Raw genomic sequence first — 19,066 nt, 5'->3', positions numbered from 1 at the left:
AATTTAGTTTCTAGTAACAAAGTAGTTTTAAAAATTGCAGTTTTTTCTATCATTAAATCCCAGCCTTTACTTTTCAGACAGTGCTAAATCAAGTCATTGAAGATGGCTGTAAATATGGATTGAAAAGTGAGCTTTTCTCTGGTCTTCCCCAGAAAAAGATTGTGGTGGAATTCAGGTGAGTGCCTACTCTTCTTATGTGTTGGTTAATCAGTTGGCTGAGAAGGTGGGTATTTTACTGTTACCATCTGAGGTCTCATGAAATTACAGGTGGAAAAACTGAAAACCAGTGAGATTATATTATTTTCTTAAAATCACAGTGAATTGAATAAAAATTGTTGTACTCCAATAAAAAGAAAGTCTAGTGATTTTTATGGACTCTTTTCTTTTTTTGAATTAAGTATTTAACAGCTACTTTTTTGGGCAGAACTAGTTCTTCATTTTAGTAAACTTTTAAAATAGAGGTAATGGTTACTACCATATTAAGAATTTTAAAGTAATTTGATTACCAAGGAATAAGCCTTGTACTATTTGGAATATGTAATTTTAAAAATTATCAGAAAAGTAGCTTGAAGTCTTAATGTATCTCTAAATAGTCTTCTTAATAACTTTCTGATACGCTATGTGTGCAACTGTCTAATATTTCAACAGTTTTTAAGTAACCAAAAAAGGAAAGGAAACACTTTCAGAGTATAATTGAGAGGTTGACCGCTTGTGAAAATTATCAGAGATACTGAATTTGCCTTCCTAAAACCTGAAGAGTCTTAATGAATTTTTTTTCTGATACAGGGAGGCAGAACTTGCTAGAGCCTTTTGTTTCCTTTAGTATATATTTCTGTGGAGGATTTTTAAAAATTTATATGGGAAATAAGATTTTGGGTTTTCTAACTCATAATTTTTGAGGATAACTGAATTCAATTTAGAGATTATTAACACCTACATAATAACAGAAGCAAGTGGGCTTTACGGATTCCACATTTGCACTGCCTCTGCCATTTGTGTTCTTAGAAAAGACTTGCTGGGTGCACCAGAGGAAAGTGGTGGAGGGAAAATGGAGACAACTGTACTTGAACAACAACAAAAAATAAATAAGTAAAAAGTACTGGAGGGGGGGGAAGAAAAGACATCCTAAAAGACTCAGTAAACTCATCTGTTTATGATAAGTACTGATTGCCAAGTAAACTAATGTTCCTATGGAGCAGTCAGAGAATATGAATAAATCTTATACTAGCAGTGCACCTCAATCATGATACTTAAAAGTTAAGTTTAAACATTTTTTGTATCACAGAGAGGAGGACTTCATGTGGTCACCCTGAGGCAACATTCCAAAACAATTTGCCTGTCATTTCAGTTACCTCCTCTTGCATTACTTCAAAACTCAGTACAGGGCCCTGGCTGGTGTGGCTCAGTGGGTTGAGCACCAACCTGCAAACCAAAGGGTCACTGGTTCGATTCCCAGGCAGGGCATAAGCCTCTGGGTTGCAGACCAGGTCTCCAGTTGGGGGCGTGCAAGAGGCAACCACACATTGATGTTTCTTTCCCTCTTTCTCCCTCCTTTCCCCTCTGTCTAAAACTAAAGAAATTTCTTTTTAAAAAATCAGCTTTATTGAGGTATAATTACATACAATACAGTACAGTTTACCATATTTCAGCATATAATTTGATGAGTTTTAGCAAAGGTGTACAGGTCCTGTAACCACCACTACAATTATATATAGTAATAGAACATTTCTATCCTTTTTTTCCTATTTTATTGATTTTTGTTTTTCTCTGTTATTCTCTTTTATCCTGCTTACTTTGGTCCTCCTTTTCTAGTTTTTTAAAGGAAAATCTTAGATTATTGATTTGAAACGTTTTCTCTTTTCCCATACAAACATTTCGTACTGGAAATTTTTCTTCTTTGCTCCCAAATTTGCTATTAAGGCAGTCCTGGGATTACCTTGTTTGTTCTCGTTCTTTCAGGAACCATAGACTTTAACTATCTAGTTTTATAAAACTAATGTTTTATCTATTTTTCCGACTTACTGGGTAATTCATCTTTTTAATATAAAAAAAGTATGAAAATTTCAAATATACACAAAACAGAGAAGTAAAATTAAATCCTATATACTCATCACCCAGATTCAAGTCATCAGGATATTGCCACATTTCTTTACTTCTTTTCCTTGTTGTCTTAGTTCCCTCATCTATAAAATAAGAGATTAAGAGTACATTACTTCACACTTCTTATGAGTATTGAGTTAATGCGTGTAAAGTGCATAAAACTGCCTGTTAATAGTGAGTGCCTTAGAAGCATTTGTACTGTTAAATTATTGATTAAAACTTCTTAAGCACATGGGAGTGATGAAGGTGTTGATTGTGAATTTGGAGTGGTGAATCAGATTTCTGATTATTGTGGGAAGATTAATTCATAAATATTTTTTACATTTTTCTCTTGATTTCTGATGCAGTAAATATTGGTAGATACTACCCATACAAACAAAATTTCTTTGAGGTCCTCAATAATTGTTAATAGGATAAAGGATTTGTGAACTGGTGCACTAAATTTAATTCCCTATTATCAACAGGGTTTGTGTCAAAACAGTATTTCTGAATTTCTTCGTTCTTTTTTTAAATCAATCCTTATATGTACCTGCTTCTTCTAAAGTGTGCCACTTCTTTGTATGATACAGCCTCATTAATCACAGGGTCAGTTTCACTAAGGATGATTCTTTGAGTTCTAACTTATCTTTTCCCCAAATTACCAAAGGCCTGAGGCCCCAAATGTGTTAAATTGTGGAGGCATGATCTAGTTCATTTTAGAACTCTTGTTCTTACAACAGAAATATAACTTTTGCAATTATTTGCAGTTCACCTAACATTGCCAAAAAATTTCATGTTGGACATTTGCGTTCTACCATCATAGGTAAGTGTCATTTCACAGAAAATACTAAATGTGTCTTTGGAGCAGTATTCAATAATTCAGTCTAATGGTTTGATGCTTAAATAACAATAGAAAAAAATTCGAATTTATATGAGCTTGATGCTAATTAAATATTATGTGAAATGGGGAAAATTTGTTTAAAAGTGGAAAAAAGAAATTTGTTCTAAACCAAAAGATTAACTCAGAAACCAGTTTTAACTGGTATATTTGTTATGATTTTAACTTTTTAAAAGTAAAAAAAGTGTATGTATGTGAGAAAATCCAAAAAAATGTAAAAAAGGAAAATAATTATGTAGAGATGGTAATAATCTTTCCCAATTTTTTGTTCATGTGTTTTGTTTTAAAAAAAGAAACAATGTTCTATGTCAATTATATCTCAATTTAAAAAAAGAAAAAGAAAATCTTAGTGATGGGTTTACTAACTGCAGTGTTCAATGCTGGAAAATGAAACAAGTCTGTTCTAATAGAGATTACTATTGTACTTCAGAGCTATAATGTTTTAGTGCAGTGATTTCAGCCTTTTTTTATCTCATGGCACAGATAAGCTAATTAATAAAATTCTGCTGCACACCAAAAAATATATTCTATTTTTTTGCCAATCTGACCAGAAACAAAATGGGTGTAATTTTGATTCATTCACACGAGAATGTGTTGTGTTGGCTGTTGTCATTTTTTTATTTGACAGTCTAGGAGAAAAGAGGTCACTGCCCCTGATTGAGTATGTAGTCAGGTATTGCATGTTTTAAAAACTCTGGCAGCACAGCAGTGTGCCTCTTGAAGCACACCAGTTGAAAATCACTACTTTAATGTATAGGTTTATGATTTTTATATATTTTAAACAATATAATGCAGCAGTACAATTTAAAAACTGCAATTACGATTGGAACTGACTTTGAAGTTTATCTCATCTAGTCTGCCTTCCAGTATAGAAGTCTGTCTATTACACGCGTAAGAGAAAGTCATTTAACCCATACTTGAATAATTCTAGGAACTGGAGAAATCAGTTGTGACATACATTATTATTAAACTGGAGTCAGCTTTCTCTGTTAAAAAGTTCTCAAGCTGAATTTTAAGAGAAGAAATGATAGGACTTGATTAAAAAAAAGTATAACAAATACACAGTGTAAGGAAAGCTACATGAGTAAGTCAAAAGTAAAGGACTGATGAAAAGGAAAGATGGATAGATCATGATAAAGTTGTTTAATAGTTGTTAAGGGAACTTTTAGGATCAGGAAAAGAGAATATTTATTGAGAATTTACTTGGTAAAGTGAGCTATTTAGAAATAAAAGCAATATTGCTCAGGTTCTTTAGGGCATAGCCAAATTACTTCTTATTAATTACTAAGATGGTGTTATTTTCTGTCCTTGGCATTGATTTGTATTAATTACTAAGATGGTGTTATTTTCTGTCCTTGGCATTGATTTGGAGATGTCCCCTATTCCCATTAATGTTAATAAAATCTCTGTTCTTATGAACATTAGGAGATTCTTTGTAATAACTGCCCCCCCAATAATTCCTTACTTTCGATAACATAGATGAGAACACAATAATTAATGTTTTAATTAAAAAAAACTGAGTTGATGAATTTTGCCAAAAGATATTTCTGTATTATACTTTAATAATAGAGAACCACGTGGTTCTTATGCCAAAATGGATAACAAGAATGAGAAACTATATGTTGTGTTCATTACTAGGAAATTTCATAGCAAATTTCAAAGAAGCTTTAGGACATCAAGTAACCAGAATAAATTACCTTGGAGATTGGGGCATGCAGTTTGGTAAGTTTGAGATTTTATTTTTCATTTCACTCTTAAATTTAATATGTTTTAATATCAGGTCACCTGATCATCTGGACAGAATATAGGCAGAATCTCAATTAGATAAAGTAGTGCTTCCTACCTATTTTTTTTCTTCCTAATGGCTCTTTTGCATAAATCTTGTATTCTATTTATCAGAGTAATTCAAACTACTCAAGTAAGTTTTGAGGGAGGAAACTTCACACATTTAGAAAAACACCCAATAAATATAGACTTTTGTGGTTTCATTAAAGAAAAATAGCTTATATTTGTGAGTTAAGTGTAGAAATGAATACACAGGGAAGAAGTTGAGTATAGCTATATTCACCCTTCTCAGCCACAGACCCACCTCTTTATTTTAAAAAATTTTATTTATTCATTCTTAGAGAGAGGGGAAGAGAGGGAGAAAGATAAGGAGAGAAACATTGACCCATTGCCTCTCACATGTGCCCCAGCTGGGGACCTAGCCCACAACTCAAGTATGTTCCCTGACTGGGAATCAAACCAGCGACCTTTCTCTTTGCAGGATGATGCCCAAACAACTGAGCCACAGAGGTCAGAGTGGTCCACCAATTTTTTTTTTTTTTTAAGATTGTATTATTTATTTATTTTTAGAGAGAGAGGGAGAGAAACATTGATAGGTTGCTTCTCCTATGTGTCCCAACCAGGGACTAAACTTACACAACCCAGGCATGTGCCCTGACAAGAAATTGAACTGGTAACCTTTCACTTTGCAGGACAACACCCAGCCAACTGAGCCACACTGTCCAGGGTATGAGCCACCATTTTTAAAACAGGGAAGTCCAGCCTCCGTGGGCCATCCCACATGTTTTTATATCCTCGGCCCATGATCTAGAGGAAAAACAAAGAGGAAAAGAGGAGTAGGACCCAGACAGATGAATGTGACAAATTATCCCCAATATCAAGAATTTAGTCAGAATCATTCTTAGCTCATATACACCAGTAATCAGGGTATAGAAGGGCAAGACAAATGTAGTTGCTAAGGTGGGGAAGGACAGGTAACATGTAAAATGCAGTTTTAAAAAATCTCTGGCAACTACTATGTATGTCTTTAAGACCCAGCCCTTACAGTATCACCTCTGTAAAGCATTGACACAAGACACATCCTTCCTTGCCCACCTTCTCACATCACTACATTCCTAGTACCCAGTGCTAGTCAAATAGACTTCCGCCTCACTGTTTTATTTGTGTGCTTCTCTCCCTGCTAGATAATGTGTTTTTTGAGGGCATGGAGTGTATCTTAATTATTTTTGTATCCATGGCACATAAGAGGCCCTTAGAATGATGAACGACTCTGTCCTGGGATGTATTTTATAATACTAATCCAAAGGAACGGCTAGGTAATATTTTAAAGCTTCTATAAAGTACAATGTGCACTGCCAGTTCTAAAGTTCACTGGTAATATTATGTTCCATATCTAGTGAAATGAAATCAAAGCTTTCAAAAGACAGGCCTATCGTGACCTACTCTTATATTATTCTTCCAGTTAATAAAAATCTTTTTTAGACCTTAAAAAGGTTTGAATTTAAATCTGTTCTTATATCCACTGTGCTTTTATGTGGAGGAATTAGAGAATGCCCTGCATTTTAAAAACCTACCTGCAGTTCACAGCAGCTGGTAGTCAGGGGTTTAGGCTCTAGGCTCAACCATCAGATTTAATAGATGGTGTCCGCTTTGCATTAGTTTGACCAATTTAAGGCATTTCACAGGCATTAGCAAATATGTGATTATGGTAGTCATAAAATTTGAACTGCAGGATTTTATTATAGCTGTTTTTTCTCTAAAGAACTGCAGTGCTTAATGATCTGTCAACATTTCCATTATAACCGTCATTGTTGAAGAGTTTTAATTTTGGTTGTTTCAGCTATCCCCTATTGAAAGTTGGCAGACGTTCCAAGGCACAGAATTAGTTTTTGAAAATATGTTAGGTGAAATGTTAAATGGCATTGGCCCTTACTTTTCCTATTTCTGTTTTTTTAGAAACCTCAGCATCTTTCCAAACCCTGCTTGCTCCCAAGACTCTGAATCACAATCATATATGCTTTTACTTGAAATTGAATAGAACTGGTACATATTTTAGTCATCCTTCTAGTCCTTTCTAAGCTCCAAAGTAGTATACTCTTATATGCATGTGTTCAGTAGCATCCCACTTTCTGCTGAGCCAGTATAGAAAAAAGTACATCAATCTGCAAGGCCCAGTGTTAGTAGCTCCTTTAGAGCTGAAGCTTGGTAATTGATATAGTTATAGAAAGATGCTTTTTTAAATAAACTATAATACCTTCTATTGCTGTTGGCCCCACACTGCAGATACCCTTTCAAACTGAAATTGTGATCATCCTTTAGCACAGTATCTTAAATACTCACAGTCCATACTAGGTGTTTTCATTGCTGGTTTGTAAACTTCAATTACTTTTTTTTAAAGGTTCAAATTAACACTGTCTCTGAATGATGAACTTATCATCAAAGACTAAAAAAAAAAGTCATTCACAAAAGTTGGCCAGATAAAAGAATTTTGTTGCTTGGTCACTTCTGAATGAGAGAAGTAATCATGGATGTTTCAAGTTTTATTTTTTTATTGCTTAAATTCAATTGTTTGTTTAAGAAGTAATATTATAAGACCAAGATAATTCTTACCTTTGTTTTATTTTAATATCTACAAGTTTAAAAAAAAAAAACAAACCAACATGATGCCCAGTGCCAAGCATCATGTTTTCCCCAGGGTAGCTGCCCAACAAATGATTCTTTTCTTATGTCTGCTAGGGAGCTGTTGAACATTGTTAGTACAAAGAGAAACTAGTTTTAGGGCCTGCCTTTCATGAGTTCATATTGGTTTCTGTGAAATTAATTTTAGTAATTGATCCATTTCAACCTATTGACTTTATGATTCAATATATTGAATTTGACTTGTGTCAATTTATGGGGTAGCAGAAGGTGATATAGTATGTGTTTGCAATGTTCTCAAGATACATAATTGTGGGAGATTGATCTTTTTATAGAACTATACCTGTTCTCTGCTATGATTGTTCTCTACTGTTCCATTTTATGTTTTCATTTACGAACTATTGTGGTAGGTCTTCTGGGAACTGGATTCCAACTATTTGGCTATGAAGAAAAACTCCAGTCCAATCCTTTACAGCATCTCTTTGAAGTAAGTTGTCAAGAAACAACATTAGAAAATACTCCAGCTTTCTTTTTTCCAGAGTTCTATGCAGCTTGGTAACACATTTTTAGTCCCAGAGGTTTTAACAAAAGTTCCTTAAAACAAGAAACAAAAAAATTGAAAATGTTGCTTTTATTTTACTAGGGAGTTCTTTTAATTTTAAAATCCAAATGTTCTTTTATTACTATTTTAGTTGATTTGAGACAGTAGTTCTCCAGGTATAGAATCATCTAAAAATAAACACATAGGATAAGAATTTAACACAGAAATTTCTCAAATTTGTGTCATTTGCTATATGCTGCAGCTTTCTTCATGGTAGTAACTACAATTCATTTGGACTTGAAAAACATGGGAATATAGTGTTTTGCTCTTGTTCCAATGTGAAGGAAGGAGGGTGTGTTTCTCTCTGAATCTGTACATATTTTTTTATTTCTAGCTTTTGGCCTCTTTTTCCTGGCTCATGTCCAATGTGAACTCCTTTCTATTCTAATTCATTTAGTTCTGTCATGTCTCTGTCATCAGTCCTTCCTGGAGTTCATTAATAAAACTCTTCCTGTCCAATTAATCTCCGGGGATGTGTTTCCTTTTCATTGCCTCAGTTGTTCATCTCTGCTAATTCTGAGCCTCACAAAAGTGCAAATACACCTTCAGCCATGTTGGTGACAGACCAGGGAATCAAATTAAAGATGTTATGACCTGTGTATGAACAACTGTGTGTGCCGAAATAATGCTTTTCTCCTCTAGCCAAAGCCACAGAGAGTACTTCATTGTTTTTCTTTTTATTAAATGGTTTTCCTCCTGCAGCTGGCTTTGTCATTAAATTTAACAAAAATAAATTCTAATTCCTATCTTTAAAAGTTTGTCATTTCTGCCTGAATCTATGCCTACAATGCAATTTAAATGCCTACATTTTGATTTATAATATTAACAAGACATATTTTTCTCTCCAATTAAGAGTTTATGGATAGGCAAGAGTTTAAAAATTAATAATTCTTTATGGTTTTCTGTAAGTAAAGCATGCCACCTTAGTACTTGGAATTGCTGCTGTATTCTTTTGTTAAACTTTGAATAATGGCAAGTATTCTTTACCACAAGCATAGTGAACTTTTTCATCAGATCCAGGCGCACAGAGACAATCCATGGTGCACAGTATACAAACCTGCTTGGAGACCTTCTGTCCTTGAGAGAACATTTTTAAGAATTTAAAGTCTAGGGACTTCTGGTCAAGATGGTGGCATAGATAGACATGGCTTGCCTCTTCGCACAACCACATCAAAATTACAGCTACAATATGGAACAGCTGTCGCTCACAACCATCACAAATTGAGTTGAATGGAAGCCCGATAACTATGGAATTAAAGAAACCACATCCATCCAAACTGGTAGGAGGGGCGCACATGCGGAACAGGCTGGTCCCTCACCCATATGTGGAGGATAAAAATTTAGGAGGAATATCTTGGGACCAAGGAGTCCCAGCCCCATTCCAGGATCCCGAGCCCAGGGTTCCAGTACCAGGAAGATAAGTCTCTACAACTTCTGGCTGTAAAAACCAGCCGGGATTGTGTCTGTGGAAATTTCTGGAGCCCTAAACAGTTCCTCTTAAAGAACCCACATACAGACTAACCTATACAGACTTCCTCCCTCGGAGCTCCAGCACAAGGGTTAACAGCTTGAAAGGCACCAGTGGCATAAACGGAGGAACTGAAGTGTCTGGCATCAAGGTGAGCAAAGGCCATGTACCTTTTCTAAACCTTCCTGCTGCAGAGCCACAGAGCCAGCAGGCGAGTGCTGTATCTGAGACTCCATCAACCTTGCTAACATTGTTTGACCTGCCTTGGAGATCACCAGAGACTCCATCTCACTCAACTTGGGGGCCCACCCAAGCTTCATTTCCATATGAATGATTGGTGTTGGCTCTTGCTTCACAATTTCCTAAATCCTATCCAACAAGCCACAGCTGGCCTCAATGAGCCCCACCCCCGGCACTAGCAGCAGCCAGCCTACATTCACAACTAGGCTTTGCCTGGGGATCTCCAAGCCCAGCAAAAGGAGCAGCCATCTCAGATTGCTTTATAGCTCAAGTAGGGTTGTCCCGGGCAAAACACAGGTGGGAGCTGACCTTGGCTTGCACCACCCAGGAAACCCAAGGGCCAGCACACCCAGTGGACAGCTACAGACCACCTCAGACCTCCACCACCCTGCCCCTGCACAGTTGATCCTCCACAGAGGGTGGAGGTTGGTGGTCAGTAGTCACAGCCAGTCCTTGCCGCTGACTGGCCTGGGTAAATCCCTCCCATTGATTTGCCAGCAGCAGCCAAGGCTCAACTACAAGAGGAGGGTGTACTCAGCTCACACAAAGGGTGCATCTTGAGTACCCAGCTTGGGTGATAGGGGAGGCTGTGCCACTGGACCCTACAGGACACCTACTATATTAGGCCACACTACCAAGACATGGAGTCATAGCAGCTCTACCTAATACATAGAAGCAAACACAGGGAGGCTGCCAAAACAAGACAAAGAAATATGGCATTATTTCAAAAAAAAAATGAAGAACAGATCAAAAGTCCAGAAAAAGAACCAAACAAAAGGGAGATAATCTATCAGCTACAGTTCAAAACACTGGTTATAAGGATGCTTAAGGAGCTTAGTGAGGACCTTGACAGCATAAAAAATATCCAGTCAGAAATGAAGGATACACTAAATGAAATAAAGAACAATTTACAGGTAAACAATGCTAGAGTGAATAAAGCTGAGAATCAAATCAATGATTTGGAGCATAAGGAAGCAAAAACAACCAATCAGAACAACAAGAAAAAAATCCAAAAAAAATGAGGATAGTATAAGCAGCCTCTGGGACAGCTTCAAGTTTTATATATTCACATTGTAGGGGTGCTAGAAGGAGAAGAGAAAGAACAAGAAATTGGAAACCTATTTGAAAAAAAATAATAAAACTTCCCTAATTTGGTGAAGGAAATAGGCATGCAAGTCCAGGAAGCACAGACAGTCCCAAACAAGATGGATGCAAAGAGACCCACTCCAAGACACATCATAATTAAAATGCCAAAGGTTAAAGATAAAGAGAGAATCTTAAAAGCAGCCAGAGGAAATCAGTTATTTACCTACAGAGAAATTCTCATAAGACTGTCAGCTGATTTCTCCACAAGAAACTGCAAGCTGAGGGATTGACAAGAAATACTTAAAGTCACAAAAATCAGGCACCTACAGCCAAGATTACTCTACCCAGCAAAGATATATCATCTAGAATCAAAGGACAAAGAGTTTCCCATACAAGAAAAAAATAAAGGAGTTCATCACTAGGCCATTATTGCATGAAATGATAAAGGGAATTATTTAAGAAAAAGTAAAATCAGAACTATAAACAACAAAATGGCAAAAATATATATCTAATTGAGTCTAAGAAACAAACTAAGGAAACAAGAAGAACAGAGACAGAATCATGGCTACAGAGAGTGTTGATGGTTGCCAGATGGGAGTTGGGTGTCGGAGAATGGGTGAAGAGGTGAGGGGGTAAGTACAAATAGGTAGTTACAGAATAGCCATGGGGATGTAAAGTATAGGAAATGGAGTAGCCAAAGAACTTACACACATGGACCATGGACATGAACAATGGTGCTGAGATTGCCTGAGTGTGTGGGTAGTGCTGGGTGGAGGTGGGCAAAGGGAGGAAAGTCAGGACAAGTGTAATAACATAATCAATAAAATATAGGAAAAAAAGAATTTAAAACATAACTTCATATATGAGAATTACTGTTCTCACCTTTTTCCCACCCCACACAAAAGTTTTTTTATTGACTCCTGAAAACAGTAAGGCTTTGTTGCCCATGACGTCTTAAATATTTTAGTAAAATCTATTCTCAAACTTGTTAGAAACCTAAACGTATTTTTCTTTCTATATAGTTTAACACAACTTCCTGTCTTTTAAGACTCATAAAAGCATGTATCTATGTTAGAGGTGACTAATTCATGGATACACTTAAGGAAGAAATAGGGACAGGGAGTACTCCTAAGAATAAAAATTCAAGGGACAGTGGCTTTGTTTTCATTGTGTTCTTTTTTCTAATAGCTGCATAGGGGAGCAGCTTCCATGGACAAAGGAGTGCAAGTCAAATATACCCACCTTGCCATTTGAATAGAAGATAGAAATCCATTAGAACACCTGCTCTCTTTCTCCTTCCTTTGCAGGAGAGAGAAAATGCAGAGCCTAAAGTGACAACATCTAGGTTTATTTTATCTTTTGCTAATTCTTGCAGACCTAGTTTTTATTTTAAAATTATAGTTGTCACTATAGATTACTTTCAACAACTTATAGCATAAATGAGACTTTTTTTAAGTAAAGCTTTAAGCAAATATTAATAAATGATTTTATCCAGTTAAAACAAAAAACAAAAACAAAAAAAACCCTGACCAGTGGTCAGTCAAACCCTTGGTTTTTGCTTGTCAAATTGTAGTTGTGAGTTCTTTGAGAGGAAGCATCTTGTACTCCTGATCTTTTATCCCAGCCCCAAACATTGTGGTTGGCAGGAAATCTTTGAATGAATTTGGTCTTGCCCCTTTCTCTTTTATTTAAGTTATGCAAATATAAAACCTATTGTACAACTCCAGGGAAGATCTAACTATGGTAGGACATTACCAGTTACCATTTGTCATGTTCTAACTTACTTTATTATGCAATTTACTAATGAACCCAAGTACCAGACCCTGGATTCCAACACAGGCAATTTGACTCCCAAGAGCCTTATATATTGTACCCTACCGGCACTACAGAGTGCCTTTTTGAGCCATTTATTTCTATTGGTTGTAATTACTTACATAGCATTTTCCTTTCTTTCCTCCTCAAATCGCTATACCAGGGATGCCATGAGTAATTGAGTTTTGGCAGTTTCATACTTCTGGCATATTTGTTTTGAATTTGGCTTAAGTCATCCGATAACAGATTTTGTGGCCTACTGCTTCTCTTTAAATTGCACCATGATCAGTATCCCCATTTCGCTGTCTCAGCAAGGTTAGAAATGATATTGTATGATAGTTTTAGTATTTCTTTTCTCTGATTTAACATCTACAGTCATTTCTCTACTGAATTTCCATTTTTGTACTTTTCTTCATCACTAGCTTTTCTCTGTACCTGTAGTTATTCTTTGGCAATGACATCTGACTGTGTTGTACATAACCTTAGGCTTTTTATAGGCCAGCATTTGATACTTTTTCTTTAATTGTTCTAATTTGTTGCCACAAAAGAGGGAAGTAGTTTCATAATATTATAATTCATCCCCCAGGAATTCGCTGATGACTTAAACAACTAATATATTTGCTATTTGGAATTGACACTGAAGGAAAACATTTGCTAAAAGTTTTGGAACACTTACAAAAAGTCTTTCCACTTAACATTGGAAAGTAATTTCTCATGGTAAAAAGTTAGCAGGTGTTAAATTATTATTATTTACTTTTGTTGTAATAATAATTTTTAGAAGAAATTTTTCAGGATTCCTCCTATATTTAAACCACTTGAATGGACCTTGATAACACCCACATTTTTCTTTTCTTTCTTTCTTTTTCTTCTTCTACAGAAGATTTTCGATTTTGACTCACTGCAAACTGCTTATTAATATGGAGTTTGATAACTATAGAAATTCATTTGAAATACAGCAGCCTCTCACGAGATAAATATCATGCCAATAAAGTATGCATGGGCCCTGTACCCTAGCTCTGGCATTTGTAAAGGTAACATAATATATTAACATAGGTACTATAAATTTTTTGTTAAGTTCAAAATGGCCCCCATAGTATTTCATTATTTTTACCCTGCTCCATTCTGAAAGAATTTGAGGTAATTACAGTGATGGGCCCTTAAAAAAGACACAGAAAGTCAGCGGATAATGTATTATTAGGTAATAGTCTATAAGAGATTGGACCCTGAGTTTTTCTACATCAGTAGCAAAGGGGAAAAAAAAAGAGTAGTAAGTGAAAAATATAGGGCAAGATCAAAGCACCAATTTGATGAGTGGTAATGCTTATTTGCTCTTGTTTTTAATAATGTGGAGGAGGTATCTGTTTCCCTAGAAACCATATTTTTTCATGGTGTTAGTCTCAGAACTGTTTCTCAAACTTAAGAAAATAATTCAAGACTGAATCAATTCTAGATACATATAGGATTATTTATGCAGTTAGAAATTTGTATAAAGAAATGAATTCAAAAGTTTTTTTATTGGTCAGGTCACATTATTTTTTCAGGGAGATTGTTATGGTTGATGTGAATTTTACTTGTTATAATATTTATATGCAAAAAATAGCTCTTATAAGTCTAATTAAATCTGAAACCCACCATCATTTTTGAGAGTGGTGAGAGTCAAGTAAGTCATTGCTAGGGATTCCTCCCTGCCCCCCCCCCCCCCAAATCATGCAGAGTTCCCTAGGCTCCTGTGTGCATCCTAGGAAGGAAATGGAGGCCTCCTCTTGGCCTCAGTCCACACTGGTCTTGACTGATAGGCACGTATCTGAGTCTACATAATACCTTGCAGGCACACAGCTCTGCTTATGTGACAAGCTTCCCCTGGGAGGTCCTTGCTGTGGCCCATTTCCACAGGCCTAGAGACCAGCCTCCTTGTTAGGGACACCGTGAACCGTTTTTCTCCGAGGGCCTACTGTCGCCCCAGGGGCTGCTCAGTTTGTACTGTTCCTGGGAGTGTTCCCATATTCTCTCCTCGATCTAGACAGTTCTTCCCTCTCTCCAGGCAGCTTCCTTGACAGTCCTCCCCAAAGTCACTTAACTTTCTCCCTAACCCATGCTCTTCTGGGACAGCACTATAGGGTCTCGTCCTCTTGAGTGTTTTTAGAACAAGGATCAAATACCAAGCAAGGCCAGAGTACATGTTAATAGCTCAGTAATTATCCCACCCCACTGAAATGTGCAAGAACACCTTCTTGAGCATAAGAAATGTATTTATTAGGTACTAATGTGTGATGATCTACAAGGAGTTAGTAATTATCACAAAAATAGAAGTCCAAATATTAAAAGAAGTGAATGGTAAAATGCTGTTTCTGTGCTGCTATAATGTACAATACTAATGAGAAATTTGATAATGAATTATTGTTATTTTTTTAACCTATCAAGCTTCAACTTTAGTTGATGTATTAATATATTAAAATATTAATTTGTTTGAATTTCTTTAATATTTCATTCAATATAAGGAAGCTGTCTCAACTGGCAGCTCTAAGAAATTTCTCATCACAATTAAACTAACAGTGAGCTTGTTTGAATTATAATTGTGAAGTAGTTACACATTCTTTTCTTAAAAAATGAGTACAAAATTAAATGCATTTTAAGATAGAGGACAAGTAAATATACTTGATAAAGGGGTCTTTAGTGTCCAAGTTATGCTGATCATTGTTAGCAGTTACTCTGAATTTTATGGGAAAAATAACCAGGAATGGGGCTACAGTCCTGCCCCAAGGAAATACACTGTGCCTATGTGGCTACTGATATTTTACAATCAAACTTAAGGGATTAAGAAGGAATAAGAGGACCCTGGCCTTTGTGGCTCAGTTGGTTGGAGTGTTGTCCCATAACTGGAAAGTTGCAGGTTGATTCCTGGTCAGAGGACATACCAAGGTTTTGGGTTCAGTCCCCAGTTCAGGCATGTATTCCTGGTTGGGGCACATATGGAGACAACCAATCGATGTTACTCTCTCACATTGATGTTTCTCTCTCTACCTCTCTCCCTTTCTCTGTTTCTAACAACAATTTTCTTTGAAGAAGGAGTGAGAGGGCTTTATGTACTACTTTCATTTTTCACTCTTATTTCTTTATCTTTAGCAGGTCATCTGAAGAGCAGGCTATAATTAAGTAAATTAGAAATAAATGTAATGTTTTTTGGCAGCTCTGACATCTAGAAATAATGAAAAGAAAAGGTTAATATTTCTTTAAGGAGGTTTCAGACATTTAGTTTATTCCCTAATAGAAAAACAACTGGCTTTTACATTCTAGTAACCAAAAGAAAATTGTGTTTCTATCTTCATAAACACTTTGCTTAATCCACACTCTCTTATTATCAAATCGAAATTTAAAATTTCCTTTTTATTCCCTTTGTGTCTAGATCTAGCCTCAAAAGGAAGCTATCTTCAAAAATTCATACTTTCTAAGGGTAAAAGGCTTGTGGTAGTTGTAAAATGAAAACTGTCTATAATTTCAGAAGTACATAGTATTAAATTTATTTGTGAAGGAAAAAGCATTTCTTTTCTAAAACAGTGATGAATGCTAATAAATATAGTTTTACATTTTGCCTTTACAGGCAGATTAAGTGCTAATTAAGGCTCTTTTGTCGTTCTGTTTGATAGTGTCAGTTGATTTTCAATACTGTTTGGTTTATAACTACAAGTTGCTGTAATGCCAAAATTCTTAAAGTATTAGAAAGGGTTTTTATGTTTTGTTTTGTTTTGTTTTAATTACTTCTATTTTGAACTTCAAGAAAGGGAAACGACTTTAAGTTTTTTCCATATTCCTGTTAGTAGTTTGAATGCTTTATTAGATTTTTAAATGTTTCCCATATTTCAGTTTAGAGTTCTAGATTTTAAAAAAACTAAAATCTTTCCTCTTCTGAAATAAGGATATTTTGTGTATGTTTGCTTATAAATTGTGTGTATGAGAGAGAGAGAGAGAGTTAGTTTAATTTTGAATCACAAACCGTGTTTATATCCTTACTTCTGTAGGCTGGATTAGAGGCATACCTCTCATTGAATTGCACTTCACTTTATTGCACTTCACAGTTGTAGGTAATTTTGTTGTTTTTGTTTTTTTTTACAAATTGAAGATAAGACCTTCCCCCATCAAAAAGATTGCAACTCTCTTTTTGCAGTAGTCTAGAACAGAACCCACAATATCTTGAGGCATGCCTGTGTTAAGCAGTTGTCAATGGATAGGTCATTCAGAAGTCAGGAAGTTTGCAATTTTACTGTTTCTCTTAGTTTCCTACACCTTACCAAAATCATCTTTTTCTGTCTTATAACTGACTTGTTTTAGACTTATTCATAGGACCACATGGAAATTAATTTTAATGATATGTGTGTCAGGTCTCCCAAGACCACTCCCAGGTTCGGCGGCTCACTAGGAGGACTCAGTGTGTAATTGTACTCATAGCTGTTATTTTTTACGGCAAAGGATGCAAAGCAAAATCAGCAAAGGGAAAAGGCACATGGGGGGAAGTCCGGAGGAAACCAGGCCCAAGCTTCCAAGAGTCCTTTCCTACTAGTAGAACTAGTGTGAACTAGTAGAGTCACACAGGATGCACTTAATTCCTCCCACAGCAAATTGTGACAGTGCACATGAAATGTTGTCTACCAGGGAAGCTCATTAGGTGCTCTGTGCCCAACATTTCTACTGGAGAATCACGTAGGTACCTTCTATGTAGCATGTACTAAAATTCCAAACTCCCAGAAGGAAAGCAGATGTTTAGCATAAACCATATTGTTTGCACAAACAGTTTAGGCACAGTGAGCCACTCTTATCAGTTAGGTTGGTGGAAACATTCCCAGAGTCCAAGTTCCCAGATGCCAGTCAAGGGCTAACCTTGCAAAACAGAATATTTTGAGGATGCCAGTCTCGGGCTTGCTATATTAAGTCATTCCTGAACAATATGCTTTAAAGAGGGAAAAAAATATTAAAGAAGTTTTTACTTTTACTTAGATATGTATTCATTCGTTTCTGCCATTACAGTCATTAACACAAGCCATCTAGGAAAGGAGAGACGTTTTAACCTTGAGACAGATGTTTAATGCCCTCTCCCTTTTTTTCTTAGTATCTCATAGGTATAAGCCACTTTCTGGTTGTCCCAATGTATTCTCCATCAAAGCGTTTGCTACCTAAATACTCCTGCCATGATATTTTGATTGTATTAATAAGAGTTTAGAGGCCTCACTTTTTTTTTGGTAATTTACTTGCCAATTTTTATTACTTTCATACTACTCTAGTAGTTTTCTGGAAAAAATACAAGGATAGTAAACTTATGTTTCTGTCTGGGAGTTACAACTTATAAATAAAATCATTACAGTCCATATGCATAACTTCACAACTACTTGAGCTATAATGTTGATATTTAACCTTGGATTTTGGAGACTGGAAAATGATTAACAACTGTGTTGTAAACACAGAATCCTAGAACTAGAAGAGTCCTTAATAAGCTATCCAACTTCACTCCTGTCATTGGGTGGGTGCAGAGCGAAACCAGCCAAAGCAGATGGTGCAAAAATACTCCAGCAGTGAGAGCTATACACAGTTCTCATGAGCCCAAGTTGGAATATAACTAAGCTAACTAACCAAAAAGTTTTCCTAGATCACCCATTTTACTGGTCTTTTGTGGATCAACTGCTAAATCATCCTTTGGCCTTTTGTTTGTCAGACTGAACCATCCACTTTCTTCAGTCTTTTCTAAGACAAGTTGCAGCTATAATAATTTGATTTTTAAAAAAAAGGAAGAAGAAGAGGACATGCTAGTCCAGTCTAAGCCAGGCTTTCGTAATGTAAGGGAAGAAAAAAATTAAATGTTATTTTCACTAACCTCTGTTAGAAAATTAGCATTTTCCTTCATTGCTATATCACAAAAATTTTTTAAAGTTTTTGGATAACTATTTCAATGTAATTACTTATTTTGTAAATATATGTATTTTACTTTATGCATTTAGAAGCATTTTGAGGAGGTGTCCATAGGGTTCATTAAAGACTCATGACAAAAAAAAAGTTACATTTTGTGATGAGAGCAGTTGGATAACCTTTAAATGAGAATTTTCAGGATTGTTTTTTGTTTCCTTTATTGAAGATAACTGTGATTGGTAATATACTTCATTTAATGTACTATTGTGCTTTTAGATTTATGTACAAGTTAATAAAGAAGCAGCAGATGATAAGAGTGTAGCAAAATCAGCACATGAGTTCTTCCAGCGATTGGAACTGGGTGACGTACAAGCGCTTGCACTATGGCAAAAATTTCGGGATTTGAGCATAGAAGAGTACATTCGGATTTACAAGGTACCTGTCCACTGTCCTACTTTTCTGTGATGTGGTGCAGCTCTTGACTGGTACCACTAGGTAGCAGAGTTGCTTCTTAAGCTCATGTTTTAAGAATAGATTTGACATTGAGTTGGAAATCAGGACTCAAATA

The 19,066-nt window shown here is 35.8% G+C and overlaps 1 protein-coding gene across 1 annotated transcript in view; it reads left to right on the top strand.

The window, feature by feature from the left end:
• The window catches only part of RARS2 (arginyl-tRNA synthetase 2, mitochondrial), a 54,372-nt gene that overhangs the window by 24,220 nt on the left and 11,086 nt on the right, over window positions 1-19,066 (top strand). The window contains exons 5-9 of the mRNA XM_054569691.1: window positions 78-175; window positions 2,847-2,902; window positions 4,616-4,699; window positions 7,810-7,886; window positions 18,775-18,933. Coding sequence (XP_054425666.1) covers window positions 78-175; window positions 2,847-2,902; window positions 4,616-4,699; window positions 7,810-7,886; window positions 18,775-18,933 — 474 coding nt within the window. The remainder of the gene's footprint in view (window positions 1-77; window positions 176-2,846; window positions 2,903-4,615; window positions 4,700-7,809; window positions 7,887-18,774; window positions 18,934-19,066) is intronic.

The sequence above is a fragment of the Pteronotus mesoamericanus genome, unplaced genomic scaffold (assembly GCF_021234165.1).
Source record: "Pteronotus mesoamericanus isolate MK-2021 breed Mesoamerican mustached bat unplaced genomic scaffold, CSHL_Meso_final contig_20, whole genome shotgun sequence".
Taxonomy (NCBI): Eukaryota; Metazoa; Chordata; class Mammalia; order Chiroptera; family Mormoopidae; genus Pteronotus; species Pteronotus mesoamericanus.
Note: the sequence above shows the minus strand (reverse complement) of the source record. Positions and strands in the feature narration are given on the sequence as shown.